This window comes from Uloborus diversus, chromosome 3 (genome assembly GCF_026930045.1).
Source record: "Uloborus diversus isolate 005 chromosome 3, Udiv.v.3.1, whole genome shotgun sequence".
NCBI classification, from domain to species: domain Eukaryota; kingdom Metazoa; phylum Arthropoda; class Arachnida; order Araneae; family Uloboridae; genus Uloborus; species Uloborus diversus.
The window spans coordinates 52,449,931-52,469,716 of NC_072733.1; the positions used below are offsets into that span (position 1 = coordinate 52,449,931).

General features: G+C 31.1%; 1 protein-coding gene across 1 annotated transcript; it reads right to left on the reverse strand.

The window, feature by feature from the left end:
- Positions 1-4,944: 4,944 nt before the first annotated feature.
- LOC129218742 (uncharacterized) lies at positions 4,945-6,297 on the reverse strand. Its single transcript, XM_054853065.1, has one exon. It carries the CDS (start codon positions 6,295-6,297, stop codon positions 4,945-4,947), a length of 1,353 nt encoding a protein of 450 aa, XP_054709040.1.
- Positions 6,298-19,786: the final 13,489 nt, after the last annotated feature.

A 19,786-nucleotide genomic window follows, 5' to 3' on the forward strand; every position in this document is an offset into this window, starting at 1 on the left:
TCTATTATTCCGTTCTGCTTCTCGCAGATGAGAGTTATGGTAAAAGGAATTACAGTGCTTACACTTCAGAAATTTACGATCGCAGAATCTTCTCAAGTGATTTTGAAAACAGATAAAACATAGACCCAGGGGCGTAGCTAAGGGGGGGGGGTTGGGGACAACCCCCCCCCCCCGAAATGTTTGTCTCAAAAAAAAAGGAGAGAGAGAGTAAGAAAAGAGAAGAGAAAGAAAAGAGAAGAGAAAAAAAGATAAGAAAAAAGAGAGAAGAGAAAAGAAAAAGAGCTGAAAAAAATAAAAAATAAAAACGACTTTTTTTCTGAATAAAAATGGTCAAAAATTCACTTGCCCCCCCCCCCCCCCCCCCCCAGTGCCATTGAAAATCAGCTCCATGAGTGACCCTCAAGCGTAAAGACGCCTCACTCCTCACTCTGCTGCGACATTTTTTTGATAATTGAGTGAAATTTCACACTTCGCTGTAGAAATGAGATTGATTTGTTAAATCCACGTATATGTAGCCTTTTTTTTTTTTGTCATAGATTCTGCAAATTGCTAAATATGTTTAATTTTATGAGCGGCGCAGTGGGAATATTACATACAGTTGAATCTATATTTCGAATTTCACAGGAAGGGAAAAAATCGAGATAAAGAGGTTTTAAGATACGGGGCTTTAAGAAACTTTATAGAAATTTGGAATATGATGGTGAAAATTTGAAATCGATACTAAAGACAATATGGGCTCTTGATCAAAATTCCTCTGTATTAGTTTTGTTAGGTCTTTATTCTGTTATTACATTATTAAGTGCTTTATTGCGAGTTTAAGGAATCATTTTGACAGTAAAAGAAACTTTAAGCATATCTTTTTCAAGAATAAGTCTTTTATTGCTTTTTGGTGCCCGATTTTTTTTGATTAATTATTTATCCTCTTGAGGTTAGCAATTGCTGCAAATATAACCTGGCCAATATTCTAGTATTTTCCCCTTTTCTTTACTTGAAAAAATCTTAAACTTTCTTTTCACTCCTATCATCTCAATTTTCTATAAGAAATCATAATTTTAAGAAAGAGAGAGACCAAAGAACAGTACTAAGCCAGATAACAGAGCAAAATGGCTTTTAACTTGAATGACCTTTAACCATGAACTTGAAATACTCATCCATAATGCAACTAATACTCAACCTGTGAATTTTACCCCTTTACTCTTCTTCCAACAAAGTGCTCGAAACGACTGTCATTTTGTTAATCTTCCTAGAAAACCTATTTGGGAACGCATTTCTCCCTTTTTTGCCCCCTCAGCCCTTTCTGTTTCGAGTTGAAGAAAATGCTTTTGCTTGCTGCTTTAAAGATCATTGGGCTTCGAATCCGAAAATGATAGCACAGCCGGAATTCGAGACATAAGGTTTTTGTTGGCGTTGTGCTGTCATAGTCCAAACGATCTTTGCTAACCAGAGTATCCACCGCAATCTCATTGATTTGTCGAAAATGTCAGCCAGTAATTACTGCGTATTCTTTTAAAAACGTGCGGTCTGAACTATCTAGAATAGTATGATCTAAGTGAACGTTGTTGTATAATGAAGCGAGCAAAACCGATAACAAGCTTTTTAAAATCCAAAGAAAAAAATGTAAATAACGAAAATGGTTGCTCTAAAAAGAGAAAGTTAACGTCGTCTGAAGAAAACGAAGTACAGTCTACTGAAGCAGCATTAATCTCATCGAACCCTTCTGAAGGAAATTTTATTTTAATTTAAAAGAAAAACTGCATAGCATTACAGGAATAAAATGTTCAAAAACGAAATGAATCTAGACTGTTCTGTACTATTTCTGTTAACTTGGTTCGCATTAAAAAGTAGAAAATAAAGAAGACTTCTGTTTATAACACTAGAAAATTGCTGTTGCTTTCTCAAATAGATATTTATGTAAATTCTAAAGTAGCTAATAAAATTTAAAATAAAAACTTGAGAGGAGAACAGATGGTATGCAGCTTTGTGCAAATAACTTTTTACCGCCTATATTTCTTCCCTTTTTTTTAACTTCAAATTTTATTAACTGCTTTAAAATTAGCATAAATGTAAATACATATAAAAAGCAACATATATATATATATATATATATATATATATATATATATATATATATATATATATATTAGGGTGTCCCAAAAAAATGAAAGTCGTTTTTTTAAAACGCATACCCTCTCATTTTTTTCCTTTTATATCAAAACCGTTGGAAAAAAAGTTTCATGCAATTTGAAGCACGGTAACCCGTGCCGACTTGCGCCTAAAGGCCTAAACGTGTAAATAGCACGTGTATTCATGTAAGCAAGCTAATGCTGGCGACGCGATATTTTCAAAGCTCAAAACAGCTGTAAATAGTGCACAGAAAACAAATGAAAACAGAAAAACATATGTTGGGGGGAGGGGGGCTTATCCGTAGTAATTTGCAAACCGTCAAACATGTCAGTACGAATACATTCCGGTCAGCGAGCGCAGTATAGTCAGTCCTTCCATAGGGAACGAAACATGGCAGTGGAATTGCAAAGTTTGAAAAAAGGGATATTTTTAATAGGAGTCGTAAAACAACAAACTACGGGCTTGAAACTTCTCTCTAACGGACAAGTTCTGTCGGTTTTGTTTTATAACATTCGAGAAGTAAATTTAACCATCAGTGAAAGTGCAAATATCGCTATTCGGGAATGCATCATCTTTTGGGAAAAGGCACGCGTTCCCACCAAAAAATAAATTGCTAAATTGTGTGAATAAACTTAAAAACCTGTATCAAATCTAGAGAGACTTACAAAAAAATGCAGAGAAACTGCAAGAAGTATTCAGGCAGCGCCAACAAGAATTTTCAAGTAATTTAAACAATTGATTCAATATTGCACATGCTGATGCACTTCGGTTAATCAAAATAGAGGAAGATGGGACTGTTGCCTGCTTTGAGTGCTCAAAAATCAAAAGAAGATCGCTTATCTATAGTTATTTTATATGGATGTGACGGAACAACTCATTGCTGAGTCTAAACTGGATAATTCCACAGGAAAAGAACAAACAAAGGCTGTTTGAAAGGCAGTTTTAGATTGGAATCTCGAAGACAAAGTTAAGTTGTGATGTTACAGCTTCCAGAACAGGTCCTTTAAGTGGTTCTTGCGCTATTCTTGAGCAAAAATTTGATAGAGAAATGCTTTCCTTTGCTTGCCGCCATCACATATATGAACTGATCTATCTCACTTAAATACAGTGCTATGAGGAGCTGCGGAGTTGTTCCGAACTGTACCCTAACTTGGAAAATTTACTTGACTTTTACCGTGCTGAACTTACTAATATTACGCTGAGGGATGACTATCAAGAGTTGACAGAACTGCCTATCATATTTTTAGGTGGATATACCAGAAAATGAATTTAAAATAAGACCACCGGGAGTCATGCACAAAGCTCGATGGATGGCTCGAGCGATTTACTCCCTAAAACTAGTATATTTAGTTCACAACTAAAATTAGATACGAAGGAAAATGAAGCATTGTTTGATGTCTGCTTTTTTGTAGTGACAGTATACGTGAAACCATGGCTTCAATGCATTTTGACAGTCAAAGCTCCCAAAAAAGATTTGCGCTTTTTGATAAAAGTGTACGAAAATGTGGACCTAATTATCTCAAAAGCTGCTCTACAAAAATTCATCCAGCTTTTATGGTATGGTCAATAATATTTCATTCCTTTATGTGAAAAAGACTGTCTCAAAGCTTAGTGCAGTAAACGATGCAGCTGAAAGAGCGGTAAAAATGATGCAGAAATTTCATCGTTTACTAACAGCTGATGAGGAACAAAAACAATCTGTTACGTTGTGTTCAAGATCAGAGGACGTTCTATTCTGACTGCAAAAAGCAAACATTGAATTAAAAATATGTACAGTAATGTTTCTTTTAGTCTAATATTGTTGTAAATATATGCTTTAAATAAATTGATGTCGCGTGTAGTAATGAATTATGCAGTTAGCAATTTTTCCACTGTAGTCGCCTTACAGGATTTTAGGTCCAACTTTGACCTCAAGTCGGCACGGGTTCCCGTTATTTAATTGCAATGGAACTTTTTTCTCATGTTTCTGAGGTGAAATGGAAAAAATTTGGAGGGTATGCGTATTCGATTTCACAAATTTTTTTTTCGCCATTATATCTTGGGACACCCTAATATATATATATATATATATATATATATATATATATATATATATATATATATATATATATATATATATATATATATATATATATATATATATATATATATATATATATATATATATATATATATATATATATATATATATATATAACGATATGAAAAGCCTTTCCTTTTTTTGTAGGTTATAATCAAGAAATCTTTTTTTATTTTATTTCATGCTTTTAGTGCGAACCAAGTTAGTAAAAATAGTCTGACCACCGATGAGATTGAAAGTCAAACATCCATTTTACAGGCGGAAAAGGATGCATCTATTAGCTGTCAGGGATGCCAGCTTTTGTAGATGTGTGTTAGCCTCTAAATTAATCAGTCACACTGAAATGAACGGAACACGCTCATCAGATATTTGATTTTCCCCCTGATTTGGATAGACTGGTTTTGACTAGACCCGTTGCTAGAAAGCTTCACTTTAAATTAAATGGAGGAAAAAGAAAAAAAAGTTAAATTTTTCAAAACATTAAAATAAATAAATAAATAAATAAATAAAAAATCTTTGCTTTTGTTTTGTTTGACACAAGTATCGAACTTGGGGCACCCCATTCCAAAGTATGTAAGATTCACCTCCCTCTTATTATTTTTTTAATACTAAAAAAAGTTTACACACACACACACACACACACACACACACACACACACACACACATATATATATATATATATATATATATATATATATATAAAATAAAAGAAGTAACCCTCCCCGAAACTCAAGTCTAGCTACGCCTCTGGACCCTTAGTCATTAATGCCTTTTTCTTCTCACTAACACCCAATGCGCAATCATGATTCATATGATTTGGAAGGCAGAATATACATTTCTGACTACACAAGTACCCATTAAACGATGATGAATTAAAGTTCCGTCTCTGATTGAAACTACCCCTGGTATCATGTTCGAATTTCCGAGGCCAAGGCTGATTGTCATTAACATGAGTAGCTAAAACTTCAGCAGTAGATTTATGGGTAGAATATTCATTTCGTTTTGAATTCGAATAAAATGTCTTATTCGGAGAGTCTGTGTCGTTAATTTTGTTCTGTGATGGATATTCCTTCATATTGGCATTTTTTGGATTAGCTAATATTAGCGCAGTTTCCCTACATTCTACTTCCATTCTTATAAATTCCACTAAATCCGTAATGTCAAATAATTCGTTTGTTTTGCGATTCCTATTGTAACTTAAATTTAATTCTTCTGGCAATTTCTGCAGAATTACTGGACATAATAAATTCCCGTACGTTCCTGTAGCAACGCCTAACGATTTTAGTGATCTTATTTGCACTTCTATTGCGTCATACATTTTTCGCAACCGTATTACATTAGCACATGATTTAACTGAATCTACAAGCAAAAGCTTATGCATATGAGATGACATTATTATGTCTGAGCGCCCAAACCGTTCCTTTAACAAGTTTATTGATTCATCGTAGTTTTGATCTGTCAGAGAAAAACCTGATACCGCACTACGCGCAACACCTCCCAAATACGATTTAAGATACGTAAATTTTTCCACCTTTGACAATGCGTCGTTATTATGAACCGCGACTTCAAAAGAATTCCAAAAATCTAGGAAATAACTACAATCTCCATAAAATGTTCGGATATTTAATTTCAGAAGTTTAACTACGTTTCTGGTTTCACTTCTGAACGACACATTATTAAGTGCCGCAGCCGCCGTTTGAACATTTTCCTCCGCATCAACAGTTACCTGTTCAATCCTCCTATTCATCTGAATTCCCACTCCCGCTCGTGGTCTATCACATAAAATGTCCAAGTGCCTTTCACTTTTAGATTTCCTTTCGTTTACTTTATCTTTATATTCTTCACTCGTCTCTATATCTGCTAGCATATCCTCAATTTCAATTTTTGATTGTATTTCTTCATCATGAGTAATTACAGCTTTTAATTTTTCTAAGAGCTGAGATTTTAGGCTCAAAAGCTCATCAATCTTATCTTCCTTCGAATAATCATCCGAAGTGATTTCTATTTCTAATGTGGTCTCTATTTTTGTCAAATGTTTTGTTAAGGAAATTCTTAGCCCTTTACGGAGCTCTTTTAATCTAGCAAGATCCATGATAAATTTAAACAATATTAGCAATTTAAATTGGGAAAAAATGGGCCTACCTCAATCTCAGCGTATTCGTGTATCCAACTCGAATTTGTGGGAATTCAATGCTAAGTTTTGTCCTTTTATGTCCAAAATTACTTATATAATCACGTCCGGGTCACCATATTTTTGTCGCAACACTTATGTTGCGTGTTTTCTTACAAGTCCAATAGCTTCAACCAATTTCATTTTTTCCATTTTATTCACAATCACAACACTACTATTATATACCACAACAACAATACTACTAACATATATATATACAACTATTTACAAATGTTGGGTTTAGTTTCCATAATTCCACTCGGATCCTTATTTGATCCGAGCCAACACACGCAGTGTCCGTTTCATCTGATTGGAATTCCCCTTCGGATAGGGAAGATGCCCTTCAAATCCCCTGCGTAGGGATTATCCCTTTTCCTGTGGCTTAAGTTGCCACAGGGGGCCCTTTACTGTAGCTAGACAACATATTTCAATACAATTCTTTTTCCGTAAGGGCATTGATTTTTATTTTGTTGTAATTGCACAAAGTATTTTAATTAAATTATTTATTCTTTGGGTAGGGTTATTTTCTTTTAATTCTGATCCTTCGCTGCATGACCAGTGAAATTCATTTACTCGAATTATATATTATCGTCAACTTGTTTTCCTTGTATAAAAATAGTAGTTTTTATTTTATTTTAATTTTTTGAAATTTTGTTGCTATTTCTATTTTTATTTATTTATTATTTTCACTTATTAATATTTTTAGACGATAAATCTAAACGTAGTGATATTTTTCATTTCTTTGCTGTTTTTATTGGCAGTTTCTTTCGCATTGGATAGTTGCAAGTTATTATGTTATTATTTAACTTTAAACTCTTAGCTATAGGGTTTTGAATGATTTAAAGTACTTAAATTAGATGATTTCTCCTTGAAATAGGGAGATTGGACGGGCATTTGACGTCAATTTAACAGATTTTTTTTTATTACTTCGTATAATACGCTTGGAGCTTAAGTAAAATTATGTACATACATTTTAATTTTTTTTTCTATTTTGCACTGGGAAGGGAAATTTACATGTCCTTAAAGAGCTTTTTTTTAACCTTATAGCACGAGCACAGCCGTGAGGATACAACAGCTCGTACCAAATAAATTCCAAAATGTAAAAGAAGAAAAATAAATTGTTAAGGAGTTTAGCTCTTGTGAACTACCATGCAAATGAAGCACTGTTATAAATGACTCGTCAGTGCAATTAATATTTCCTTATCTGTCATCTTACGGATTTTAAAACTCATATTGGAATAATAATGCGTTGTGGAAATAATTTTCTTTTTTCTGAAGGGAAAATCTTGAAATGTCATCGGGAAGCCTTGGTACCAATAAGTCAAGAAGCGGCATCTTTAAAAAACCGAGACCTCAGCAGGTATTTCATTTGAAAAGTGAGAAAAAAGAAAGGCCGACACCATGCCTTTCTCCACACCTGACTCATCAGAGACTACGAAGAGCTGGGAGTTGAGAGCCGGAAAGCTTTTTTCCGAAAAGTGCGGGGAAGCAAACTTTTTCTGACCAATGAGAATCGGAACAGGCGTTTCCCCTAGACGGCGCTCCCCGAAAACTTGCCCAAGAGATATATGTGCCCCAAGCCGAAGCGAGGACAGCAGAAGCCAAGGAGTTGTAAGTGTGAACAAGTCGTAGCCGGCGTCCGAGCCATTGCCAACCGGATTTCTCAGATTGAGGATTGGATTTTATATATGCGAAGCGCCCGAAAATTTTTGGAGGACCCCGATGTGAAGGCGAATCGCTCCGAGACCCTCCGCTCAACCCCTGCTTTGTTCTCGGAGGTTTTTCATTCAAATTTCATTTCTTTTGGTGGAACGAGAGCGCTGCATTCCTGTCGCTGATAGTACGTAGGCCACAACAGCCTAAAGGCAGACTGGCTAGTAGCTGCTACGGGTTCGACGTTAGGCTTACCAGACAGGTTTTCTTACCTGGACCGTTTGGAAGGGCCTGAGCATCAGCCGGCGGTACTGCGGGATTTACAAAGAGTGCATTTAGGAATGTCTTAAGTCTAGAATGGTAAGCGAATATTTTTTATTTTTTTCTTTCCATCTCAGAGTCACTCATTGCTGTGTTTCGGCAAGCTTGATTGAATTCCTTTTTCATTACTGATATATAATGTGTGGTATTGTTTTTATGTCCAAGTGAGTTTGTTTATATTTGTCTCAAAATCTTAAAAGATTTTACTTTTTATTAGTTTTAGTGTTTTCTTTAATGTATAAGAATATTTTAATAGAGTCCATTATTTTCTAAATTATGTTAGAGTTTTTAACTGACAGTTATATATTTTTATTAAAAGTGATGTAGACTGCATATTTACACTTCTGTTTTCATTAAATGGCTTGTTTTAATTTAAAGAACGCATTCAAAAAGCAGAGTTTTCGCATCTTAAAATCAACAGGTGATTTTAAATCCGCTGATTGATCGGTAAACGATGAATGTCTAACAAATTCGTTAAAATTTATAATTACAATTCTAAATGAAGCGGCCTTTTCAAGCACCAGTATTCATGTTTCTCGCTTATATATATTGGCAGTGTAACAAATATTAACACACCTGTTTGTTTTGTTTGGAATTTTTACTTAAGATTTTTGAAAACTTATTTTACTTCTCATATTACAAGAAAGTTTTTTTCCTTTGAAAATCGCATTTAAGGAAGCAAAAACCACCTGTTTGCACATTCGTGATAAATAATATAATTTAGGTATAAACTGCTTTCGTATGAAGGGGAACGTCATCTTATAAAATATTTTCAGAGCAGGTAAAAAATGAAAGAGCAGTGTTTTAAAGTTTTGAAACTTAACTGAAAGATAATAAAACTTTCTAGAAACATTGATTTTATGTCTGCAGTATTTATAATCATACAAATTTAGTCGTAAATCAACGAAACTTATGTTTAAATTTTACCAAATCGGATGCCACCTGTTGCGCTTAGATTTTTGTCTTTCATTACTTTATTTATTTTCTCTAAAATATGAAAAATAACTTTGGAAAATTCGGTTTCCGTATATATCAATCAGATAAATTGCTTTAAAATGTATTAACTTACAAAAAAAAAAAAAAAACTTGTGTTTAAATTTTAACAAATTGGAAGCCACCTGTTGTGCGCAGATTTTTTTTCTTTCATTACTTTATTTATTTCCTCTAAAATACAAAAAAAAAAAAAAAAAAAAAAAAACTATGGAAGTTTCGGTTTTCGTATACATCTATCAGATATATGAATTTAAAATGTTTTAAGAACCAAAAATTAACGAAACTTATTTTTAAATTTTAGCAAATCAGAAGCCACATGTTGCGCTTATATATTTTTCTTTCATTACTTTATTTATTTTCTCTAAAATGCGAAAAATAACTTTGAAAGTGTCAGTTTTCCTATATATTTATCATACATATTGCTTTAAAATGTTTTAAGTACTAAAATTATTTTAGAAATACAGTAAAACCTGTGAAGTTGACCACCCTTGTAAGTTGTTCACCTGTCTAAGTTGTCTGCTTTTTTCAGGCACGGAATTAGCCCTTCTCATATAAATCAACCTCTGTAATTTGGCCACCTGTTTAAGTTGACCACTAAAGTATTGCACCGCAAGTGATCTACTTACACAGGTTTCACTGTAATTACATTTTTCATTTATATTTTTTTGTAATTGAGGTTTTACATTCAATGTTATTAATCTTTTTGCATTTATGAGTAACAAATGTTGGCATTTAATAAGAAACGGGTTATCCCACTTTGGTACCTTAAATAGGGAAAAAAACATCTAAATGTCAATACATTTTAAATATAATGTTGGCCGTTGCAAAATGAAAACTATAAAAATGATAGAAACTTAAGATTTTGAAAAATGACAATCAAATGAGAAACTTTTTTCGGTGCAACAAATAACATTAGACAAATCGAATTTACCTATCTGTATTTTAAGGTAATTAAAATATCTATATTATCTTAAGAAAAATCTTTAAAATGCCAATATTTAAAAAATAATTAAATAATCATTTGAATTTTATTAAGGTGTAAAGGTATATGCAATTTATTACATACTTACGTATTTAGAACAAAGCTATAAATTTATCCAGAAGATTCAATTTTTTTAACTAAATATGACAAAGATTGTAATTTCCTTCATATTTGCTACACTTTAAGTTTTGCACATTTGAATTTGCGTCTGACACAAATGTGTTTTGCATTGAAAAATATTAATATGTTTAGAATTTCCTTACCGAAACATTAGAGAAAATTTGACATTTACGAAAGATACCCTCTGAAGCGCATATTTTAATAAAAAAATTAATTTCTATTGATTTTTTTTTAAAATTTCAACAGAACATTTTTAAATTATTAACTATACATTATAAAAAGAGAATTTGAGAGAATGCAAAAAATTAATCTTCTAAAGAAAACCATAAACATGCCATTATTTCTTAAAAATTAACAACTAAATAATAGGATTACTGTAAACATATATGTTATTTATTAAATCATTACTCATTTAGGACACAACATTAAATTTATATAGAAAATCCGATATTTTCACTGAATATGACGAAGTTTTTTTTTTTTACTTGTACTAAAGCATTGTGCATTTAAGTTTGTGTCTGAAAAGATGTATTTATGTTGAATAAGATTTACAGCATTAGTCATGTTAATAAATTTTCCTTACCGAAACATTAGCGACAGTTTGACAAGTATGAAAGATCTGCTTTGCAGTACGCATTTCAATAGAAAAATTAAGTATTAAGTCTGATAACGATGTGCGGGAAGTTAAATATACAGTTGTATATAGTTTCATTAATACTATCAACTTTACTAAAACATTAAGGAAAGTATGACAAGCACGAAAGTTTTGCTTTAAAATATAAATTTTAAATGTAAAATTAAGTCCGATAATGATATTTTGCCTGTTAAAAAATGTTTATCTTCATTAATATTACTTTCCTTTTTACTAAAATATTAAAGAAATTACTACAAGTATTAAAGTTCTCCTTTGAGGAAAATTTAAATAAAATAATAATGAATTTTGAGTCCGATGATGATGCGCTCCCGTAAGGTTAAAACATTTATTTATGGATTAATACCAATAGTTTTCCTTACCAAAACATTGCATTAAGTATCACAAATATGAAAAAGCTCCCTCAAAATATGCACACTTTAATATAAAAATTAATTATTGTCCGATAACGATGTTTTGCATAGTTAAAACTTTTTGACTTATATATTAATATCATTAATGTCCCTTACCAAAACATTACATTAAATATGACAAATGTGTAAAGACGTCTTTAAAATTGGCACACTTTAATAAAAAAAATTATTATTAAGTCCGATGACGATGTTTTGCATGGTTAAAACATTTACTTATTTTTAGATGTATCTCAATAATTTTCCTTACCAAAACATTACTTAAAACATGACAAATATGAAAAGACTCCTTTAAAATAAAAACATCGGAGAAAATATGACAAGTACGGAATGTATGCTTTGAAAAATAATTTAAAGAAAAACAAATTGTTAAGTCCAGTAATGCAATAATGATGTGTTGAATATTAAAAAGTTTATTCATTTAGTAATATCACTTTTTTTCCTTACTAAAACAACACACTAAGTATGTCGAGTATGGAAAGTGGTCTTGAATATTTGATCTTTAAAAGAAAAAACAAATTATTAGGTCCGGTAATAATGTAATGATGTAGCACATAATGCATATTAAAAATATTTGACACTTTTTTAATATTATATATGTTACTTATCAAAACATCAGAGAAAATTTGACAGGTAGGAAAAGAATTCTTTCAAAGTGAATTTAAATGTCAAAGTTGACATTTTTAATTCGCAATAATAAAAAAGTTCAAACATCCTGAAAAATCGTTAACATTGTTTATATTTATTGTTAAAAGAATCAGTTGTTTCAAATATTTAATCAAAACAAAAATAAATGAATTGTTATTAAATATAGACGCTTAGACATAACAGTAAGATAAATAATAAATAACCTATATATGTATATAAAAAATTGTGTAAAAACAATAGACTGAATCTCTTGCGCAATATTTGACATTTTTCAACAATTGCGTAAAACATTTCTCTGTAGCTCGTAAAAATGTTAATTTTGTTTATAGGCAACAGATAAAAATATCAGGTAAGAAATTTCACATTTCTCAACTACTACGTAAAGCATCTACGTGTTTCATAGATAATAAATAACGCATTCATAAATTTTAAACTAAATGTATAGGCAATAAATATCTTTCATAAATTTCCATTTCCTCTTTGCAACCAGATAAAAATAAAAAAAATACCTACATTATTCACAAATAATCAAAAACTTATGCATAACATGTTGTGTATAAACATTTCATAAACCCTCTTGTTGATCAGTTTCTATAACTATTCAAAAGCCTAAATAAGTAAAACATACCCACTTTCTTTTTGCGTCATAGTTTCTTTGAATTTTAAATTGCTATTATGAAAGACAGCTAAGTTGTTTGTGATAAAATGCTTTATAAAATTTTAAATTGCTTGAGCACAATAAATGAGCGTGACTATTCCTCTGGAGCCGTGTAGCGAAAGACAAGAATACTGAGAAGATTTTTCAGAGAAATGGGATAACAAAGGATTATGTTGCGAATGATGATAAAAAGCTGCAAAATGGAGAAATTGGATAATTAACATCAACTGTCGCGCTCGAACTGCTTCACACCTGAGAACGCGATGGGGTTCTTCGAGTAAAACCGAATTCTTCCTAAAAGGCTCTAAAACCTTCATTCTTAGCAAACTCCTCATTTTCATTATTGTGAAATCCCAACGGTTGTTGTTAACTATTTATTTAATGTTCATTACTGAACTTTACATGTGTTTAATTTTTCTATATATTTTTTGCTCTATACACATAGATTTTTCTGTTTATGCGCTAAAGCATTTTGATTCCTTTACGCTTTGAAAATCGGAATTATGACTCAAAAATTTCGTCAAGCCTCTTTTCATGCTTTGTATTTCAAATAAAAATTTAATATCATGCAGAATGGGACCGGGGGAAGAACAATTGCATTTTTAAAAAAATATTATAAATTAACGTTTTCAATTTTCTGCATTCAAAATGTCAAATATTCTAAATGCGCAAAGTCATATCTCATCTTTACTGGACATTTTTCCTTTCATCCTCATGAAGCTATTCCTTTTTTATTAATGTAATTGATAAGATTACTATTATGGTCTTCTCTGTTTTTATATATTTCCCTCTTCTGGAATGGATTTCATGCTTTTAAAAAGTATCAAGGAGTACTTTCACGCCTTGAAAGAAAAAAAAAAACAGTGGTAGCGATATTTCTGTATATGCATATACATTAGTAAATAAATAAATAAATAAATGTTATTCTTAAAAAACTGAGCTTAATATGCACGAGAGCTCCTGCACTTATTTGTAATTTTAAACGATTTTTCGCATTTTGGACGGCATCCAGACTAGTTACTTATTGGGATAAGTCCTAGACTCTACAAACTATTGGGCCCTTACGCTTCTATCATTATAAATTAAGCCCTGCTACAAGAAGGGCCAATGAGAGGCCATGTCAGCCTAGTAGGAAACTAGGGGCGTGGCCCTTGCCTAGGTTCAACTCGGAATCAGAGTAGTATAAGTTTTATATGTTTATGAAGGGAGGGGTACATACAGACTAAACTGACAAGAGGTCCACCTCAGCTGTCGGCAGGATAGGCTAAAAGATAGGACCAATGCTGGAAAGGAGAAAAATCTATGAATAATTTTAATAAATGAACTTGATTTACAATGCTTAAAGAATAATTTTGAATTAAACAAGACTTAAGGTCGTTAAAAACTAACATTATCTTTAAATTCAACTTCGATTTTAGGTTCAATAGTTTTTGGTGAGAGCAAACAATCGATAAAATCAAACTTCAGGAAAATGCTATGCAAGAGATCTAATTATTCTTTGGCTAATAAGTATCGTGGTGGGTTATCCTTAGGTGGCCTGTGTGTTAATGTGGCTCAATTGATCTTACGACGGTAATACTTCTTTTCACGCAGAGTTGAAGAAGTATGAACCGCACCAGCAAGCATTCTGGTTTTAAAGGTCTGCTATCCCTTGTCTTGCAAAACTTATAGTTAGGCAAGGAGAGCCGATTCGCAAAAGATATTTGTATGCATTACACTCTCGCCAAAAATTCTTTTTTTTTTTTTTCTTAATTAGATAAAATGTCATTCTCCAAGATCAGGGAGTGGATGACCTAGTCTCAATGTGCTTATAGAATTTGTATTGTTTTGGTTTTACAAAAGTTCCCAAATGAAAAAGTTATTTTTTGTATGTCAATTAATGTAATTTTCTTCGGCTTATCAGACGTTTTATTTATTAAATAATTATTATATTTATAGCACAAATCCAGTGTAAATATCTTGGTACAAAATAAGTGTTAATATGTTCTTCTAGGTGTAAAATCACATGCACTATTTTTCATTTATGTATTTTCATACATAAAATCAAGTGCTGTTGTTATGTTGTTAATTTTTTTTTCTTACAATTCTGTGGTCTAAACTGTGCATTTTCAATTAAAAAAAAAAACAACAGTTTCAGCAATAAGATATGAAGGTAATAGAAGAAGAAGCGTCGCACTGATTATTATACTGTTCTACGATGCATTGTTGTCTAATATTTGATACAGTACATTTTTTGGTTTATTTTGATACTTTAAAAGCTATTAAAGACTCTAAAAGCTCATTTGCATATATATTTTTGCCCATCAAGGAAAAACTAATTACAATAATAACAACCATTGTGAATTAAATTTTAATTTAACAAACTTAAATAATGAACTATGCCTAAGGGCAATCGAAATTGCTTGTTTTTATAAAAATCCATTCTGTAATATTTTAGAATTGCTCCGTTGATCTCTATTTTTCATTTAAAAATAATAATATGAAATCTTTGGAACCGCGATTTCAATAAAGTGATATTGCATGCTTTACTAATGAGAAAAAAATCCCGAGACGCTTATTTTTTTATTTTCGTTGTACGCAATTGATGCACGTGGAGTTAATCTCATCTAAAAGTAGTTTGGGGACGCAGAAGCAATGAATCTCATGCTTATTTTTTATACTATAAAACGAATATAAGTAAAGCGAATTTAATACGAGGAATGTTGACTACAAAATGGCAAAACGGTAATCTAATTCTAACAGAAAATCTAGTTCCGTATTTCTTCCCAAGTTTAGCAAATAGTATGGAACATGCAGTTCGCTGCATACCAATTATGTTTTCGTGTGTGATTCTCCAAAAAATGTATAAGTCTTTAGTGTTGAGATGGGGGAGAAAAGCAGTCTAGCGTGTTAGATTATTTTTCTTATTATTTACTTCCTTTCGCTGCCATTATTTTCTTTTAAATTTTAAGTAGATCCACATCAGAATAACCTACATTTTTCACATATCTTCAATTTTGGGTTTTTCGGTCAAGTATTCAATATTTGAGTCCCGTTATCTGTTGGTCGTATGGAATCTTATTTCAGAACAAGGTTCCCCCAACTACTAAAATTTGATAACGGTGTAACCACTCTCTTTCATGTATTTTGCAAACATTTTTCACAGTGCGTTTAACAATGGCGAAAAATTTACGGAGCAAATTTTCTTCATATAAATATTATTGCTTCTTAAACTCATAGTTCTACAAAAAAGTGCAAATTTTTTGATAAACATAATGAATAAGCTTCTAAGTTCACCCATCAAAATTCAGCTACTTTATGAAATTTTATTAATTAGGAATACGACAAAGAGGAGAACTATTGTTAAATTTTGTCAGTTGGGTGTTTTTTCGCTAAACATAATGAATAAGTTTTTAAGTTCCCTCATCTAAATTTACTTGATGAAATTTAATAAATAAGTAAGCGACGTAGTGGAAAACTATTGTTAAATTTTGTTAATTGCGTGTTTTTTTTTCTGCAAACATAATGAATAAGATTCTAAGTTCCCCCATCAAAATTTAGCTTTATGATGAAATTTTATAAATAAGTAAACGACGTAGAGGAGAAGAATTGTAAAAATTTGTCAGTTGGGTGTTTTTTTGCTAAACATAACAAATAAGCTTCTAAGTTCGCACATTAAAATTCAGTGATTTGAAGAAATTTAATTAATTAGGAAAATTACGTATAGGTGAACTATTCTGCCGTGTGCAGGTAAACGGCAGTATCTACGGTAATGAGTTTTCGAGATATTTGAAGAAATGTGTGGTGGATTCAATACTAATAATAGGAAAATATTAGACTTTTTTTTTTTCAGCGGAAACCAAATAAGCGAGCATGTACAATAAAGATAACGTACAGAAGATGACAAAAATGCCAAAAAAAAAAAAAAAAAAAGAAATTTTGCAGCACACGGCAGTATTGTTAAATTTTGTCAGTTGGGTGTTTTTTTTTGCTAAACATAATGAATAATCTTATTAGTTCCCACATTAAAATTCAGCTACTTTATGAAATTTAATTAATTAAGAAAATGATGTAGTTGAGAGAAATGTTGTTAAATTTTGTCAGTTGGATGCTTTGATGATGAATTTTGCCAGGTTTAACAACGACGCGAGTTTAATTTTTAACAGACACTTGTGAAGGTAATTTATTTATTAGTTAGGTCAACCATCGTACACACCGGTTGTTTGCAAAAAACTGCATTATCATACATAAAGGAAAAAAACCTGCTACTAATTACAGAACATAAAAGAAAAGTGCAATTTTTTTGCCACTTTCTTACTGTTGTCTTTGATGGATTACTTCGATGACAAGTCTCAATTTCTGTATTCACAAAACAACATTATATTGTATGAAATGCTTATTATAAGCCTATTTAAGCTATATTGAGGGTAAATTTTGCTGCTTAAAATACAGCATTTAGGGGAAAGAATCAGATTTTGTATTAATATTCCTTCCTCATTGAAAGTCAGGTGTGTTTTTGCCTTGTCCCTGGTTAATGTTATTCGAAAAGAGAGGCGTTTATAGGTCACTCTGCTCTTTTACTTTCCACTTTTACTATACTTCATAATGAGTCTTCTTCGCTTGAAGAAGAATATATTTTTTCTAGTCATGCCGTGACTTTATTTATTAGCAGTTTTTATATTCATTCACATGGTGAATGATTTATTTAGTTACTTCAACTAACTGGGATTTGGTTTGTCAGTCAAAATTTGCCAACAGTAGTTACGTGATTAGCATTAATTGAATCTATCTCTTTTTTGTGTAGTAAAAGACCGTAATAAGCTATATTAATTAAAAAGACGCCTTTACAGTTAGAGTCGGACATAGCAGATTTTAAACGTGGGACAGTAAAGCAGTCCCATGTATATGCATTTTAACACCCGGTTTATTTTTAATCATAATCAATTTTAACTTTTAACCTATTTTTCATTAATAAAATTAATTTCCATCCGTATTGACATGGAGAACATTATAATACAATGTAGAAAAAACCATATAGCAAACTTTTAAAGAAATTTTTAGCAATTAATTTTACTTTTTTTTTTTTTGCCCTAAAAACAAGTTACATTTAACGGACAACATTTACCTCCCCACTGCGCTGATTCCGTTTTCTAACTCTTTAAATGGTCATTTTCCATTGAATAGACAAGAATCGCAATATCCTCATCAACATAGAGAGAATTACACCATATACCTAATGCTTCCATAAGTAACCCTTACCTTGTTGTGAAATTGTTTCAAAGAGATATGGAGCGCATGAAATCATAGCAAGCGATTTTGTTTACTTTATCAGAACGTAAAAAACGTCAAAAATTTAAATAATAATAATAAGAAAAAAAATAACAGAAATTTATTCTTGACAATATTTTGTACAAATATCGTTGAAATCAGTATCATCCTCATATATATATATATATATATATATATATATATATATATATATATATATATATATATATATATATATATATATATATATATATATATATATATATATATATATATATATATATATATATATATATATATAATAGCAAAAATCACTGATTGCGTAACGCTCTGACGTCACCAACAATGAAACTCGTGATAAAATGGAGGTACTTATGTCCGTCAACCCCTTAGTACTAAACCATAAGTTATAATTGACTAGCGTGATGGCGTCTGTTTCCGCCTGTAAACCGGATGTTTGCCTTTCCGTCTCATCGGTGGTCAGACTATAAATAGATTCCTATTCCTCACTAAGCCATGAAAACATAATTTTGTAAAATAAAAAAAACTTTATATTTACTGACTAGTTTTATGCTGGACCAGTTTATTATGTTACACCAATTTATGTATGTGCAAGTCCCAACCTTCATGTGCAGAAAAACAAATGTTTTACTCTCTAATGAAAAGCAGGAAAATATGGCTTAGGTTAGTCTGGATTTAAAGTACACATATTTATTGGAACACGTCATTTCTAGTTTGAAATAAAAGTTTTAGAAATGCTTGTTAAACAGAAAATTTTTCAATGAAAGGTGGCTAAATCCAGGCTCTGATGTAGATATATATGTCTGCAAAGATAAAGATATAATGCAGCCCATTAAAGCAAGATGAGTCATGTGTTATACGTTCGGTATCAATGGATCACTTTCATAAGCACTAAACCACTAAACCGAAACATTTCCCCATAATTTCTCAGATTGTTTACCCAACCATAAGAGAGGTCATTTTGTTCAACAAGACAGGAGAAGAACATTGGAGTCATAATGTTTCTTTTCAGCAGTGCCGTATAAACACTTTTCGTTTCTTGCAGATAAGATCTTATCTATCATTGCATGAGAGAAGTAAAAAGATTCGTGCTTATTTAAAAAGTCACAAAAAGTATACAAATCTCACGCGTGAGTGGAAAAACGGTCGTGTAATTTGTTCAGCTATTTGTTCAACAATGGGTTTATCGCTGGAAGAAACCAAAATTGTTTTATATTTGAAAGATGCAATGTAGACTATTTTCGTGTTTAACTTTTTCGCAAAGATGGAAAATGTTCCTGAAAAACTTCTAGCTATGCGTAGATTTTATTGTTTAGTTTGTCCTGATTTTAAAGGAAAGGGAGTGAACGGAGTAGGATAAAAAAGTCAATTATTTATTTAATAATTATATAAAATTAAAAACAAGTTAATTGAGGTAAATCATTAAATGTATGAAGTTTTAGTTATTTTTATGATTTTCGAGCAAGATTGAATGATTAATCGAATTGTAGGATTGCTTTTAATCAGTAAAATTCCTGACAATCAGTGCTAAGTGAAAATGTGTAAAGTTTTATAGTTGTAAAACTTACTCAACAAATAATTTAATTCAAGAGGTATTTTTATTTTTGTCATAATTATTAAAATTATTTTATTAGAATGGAATGATAAACAAATCAATCAAAGTAAATTAATAAATATATGTAGAGTAAAAATATTGTTTAGTATTT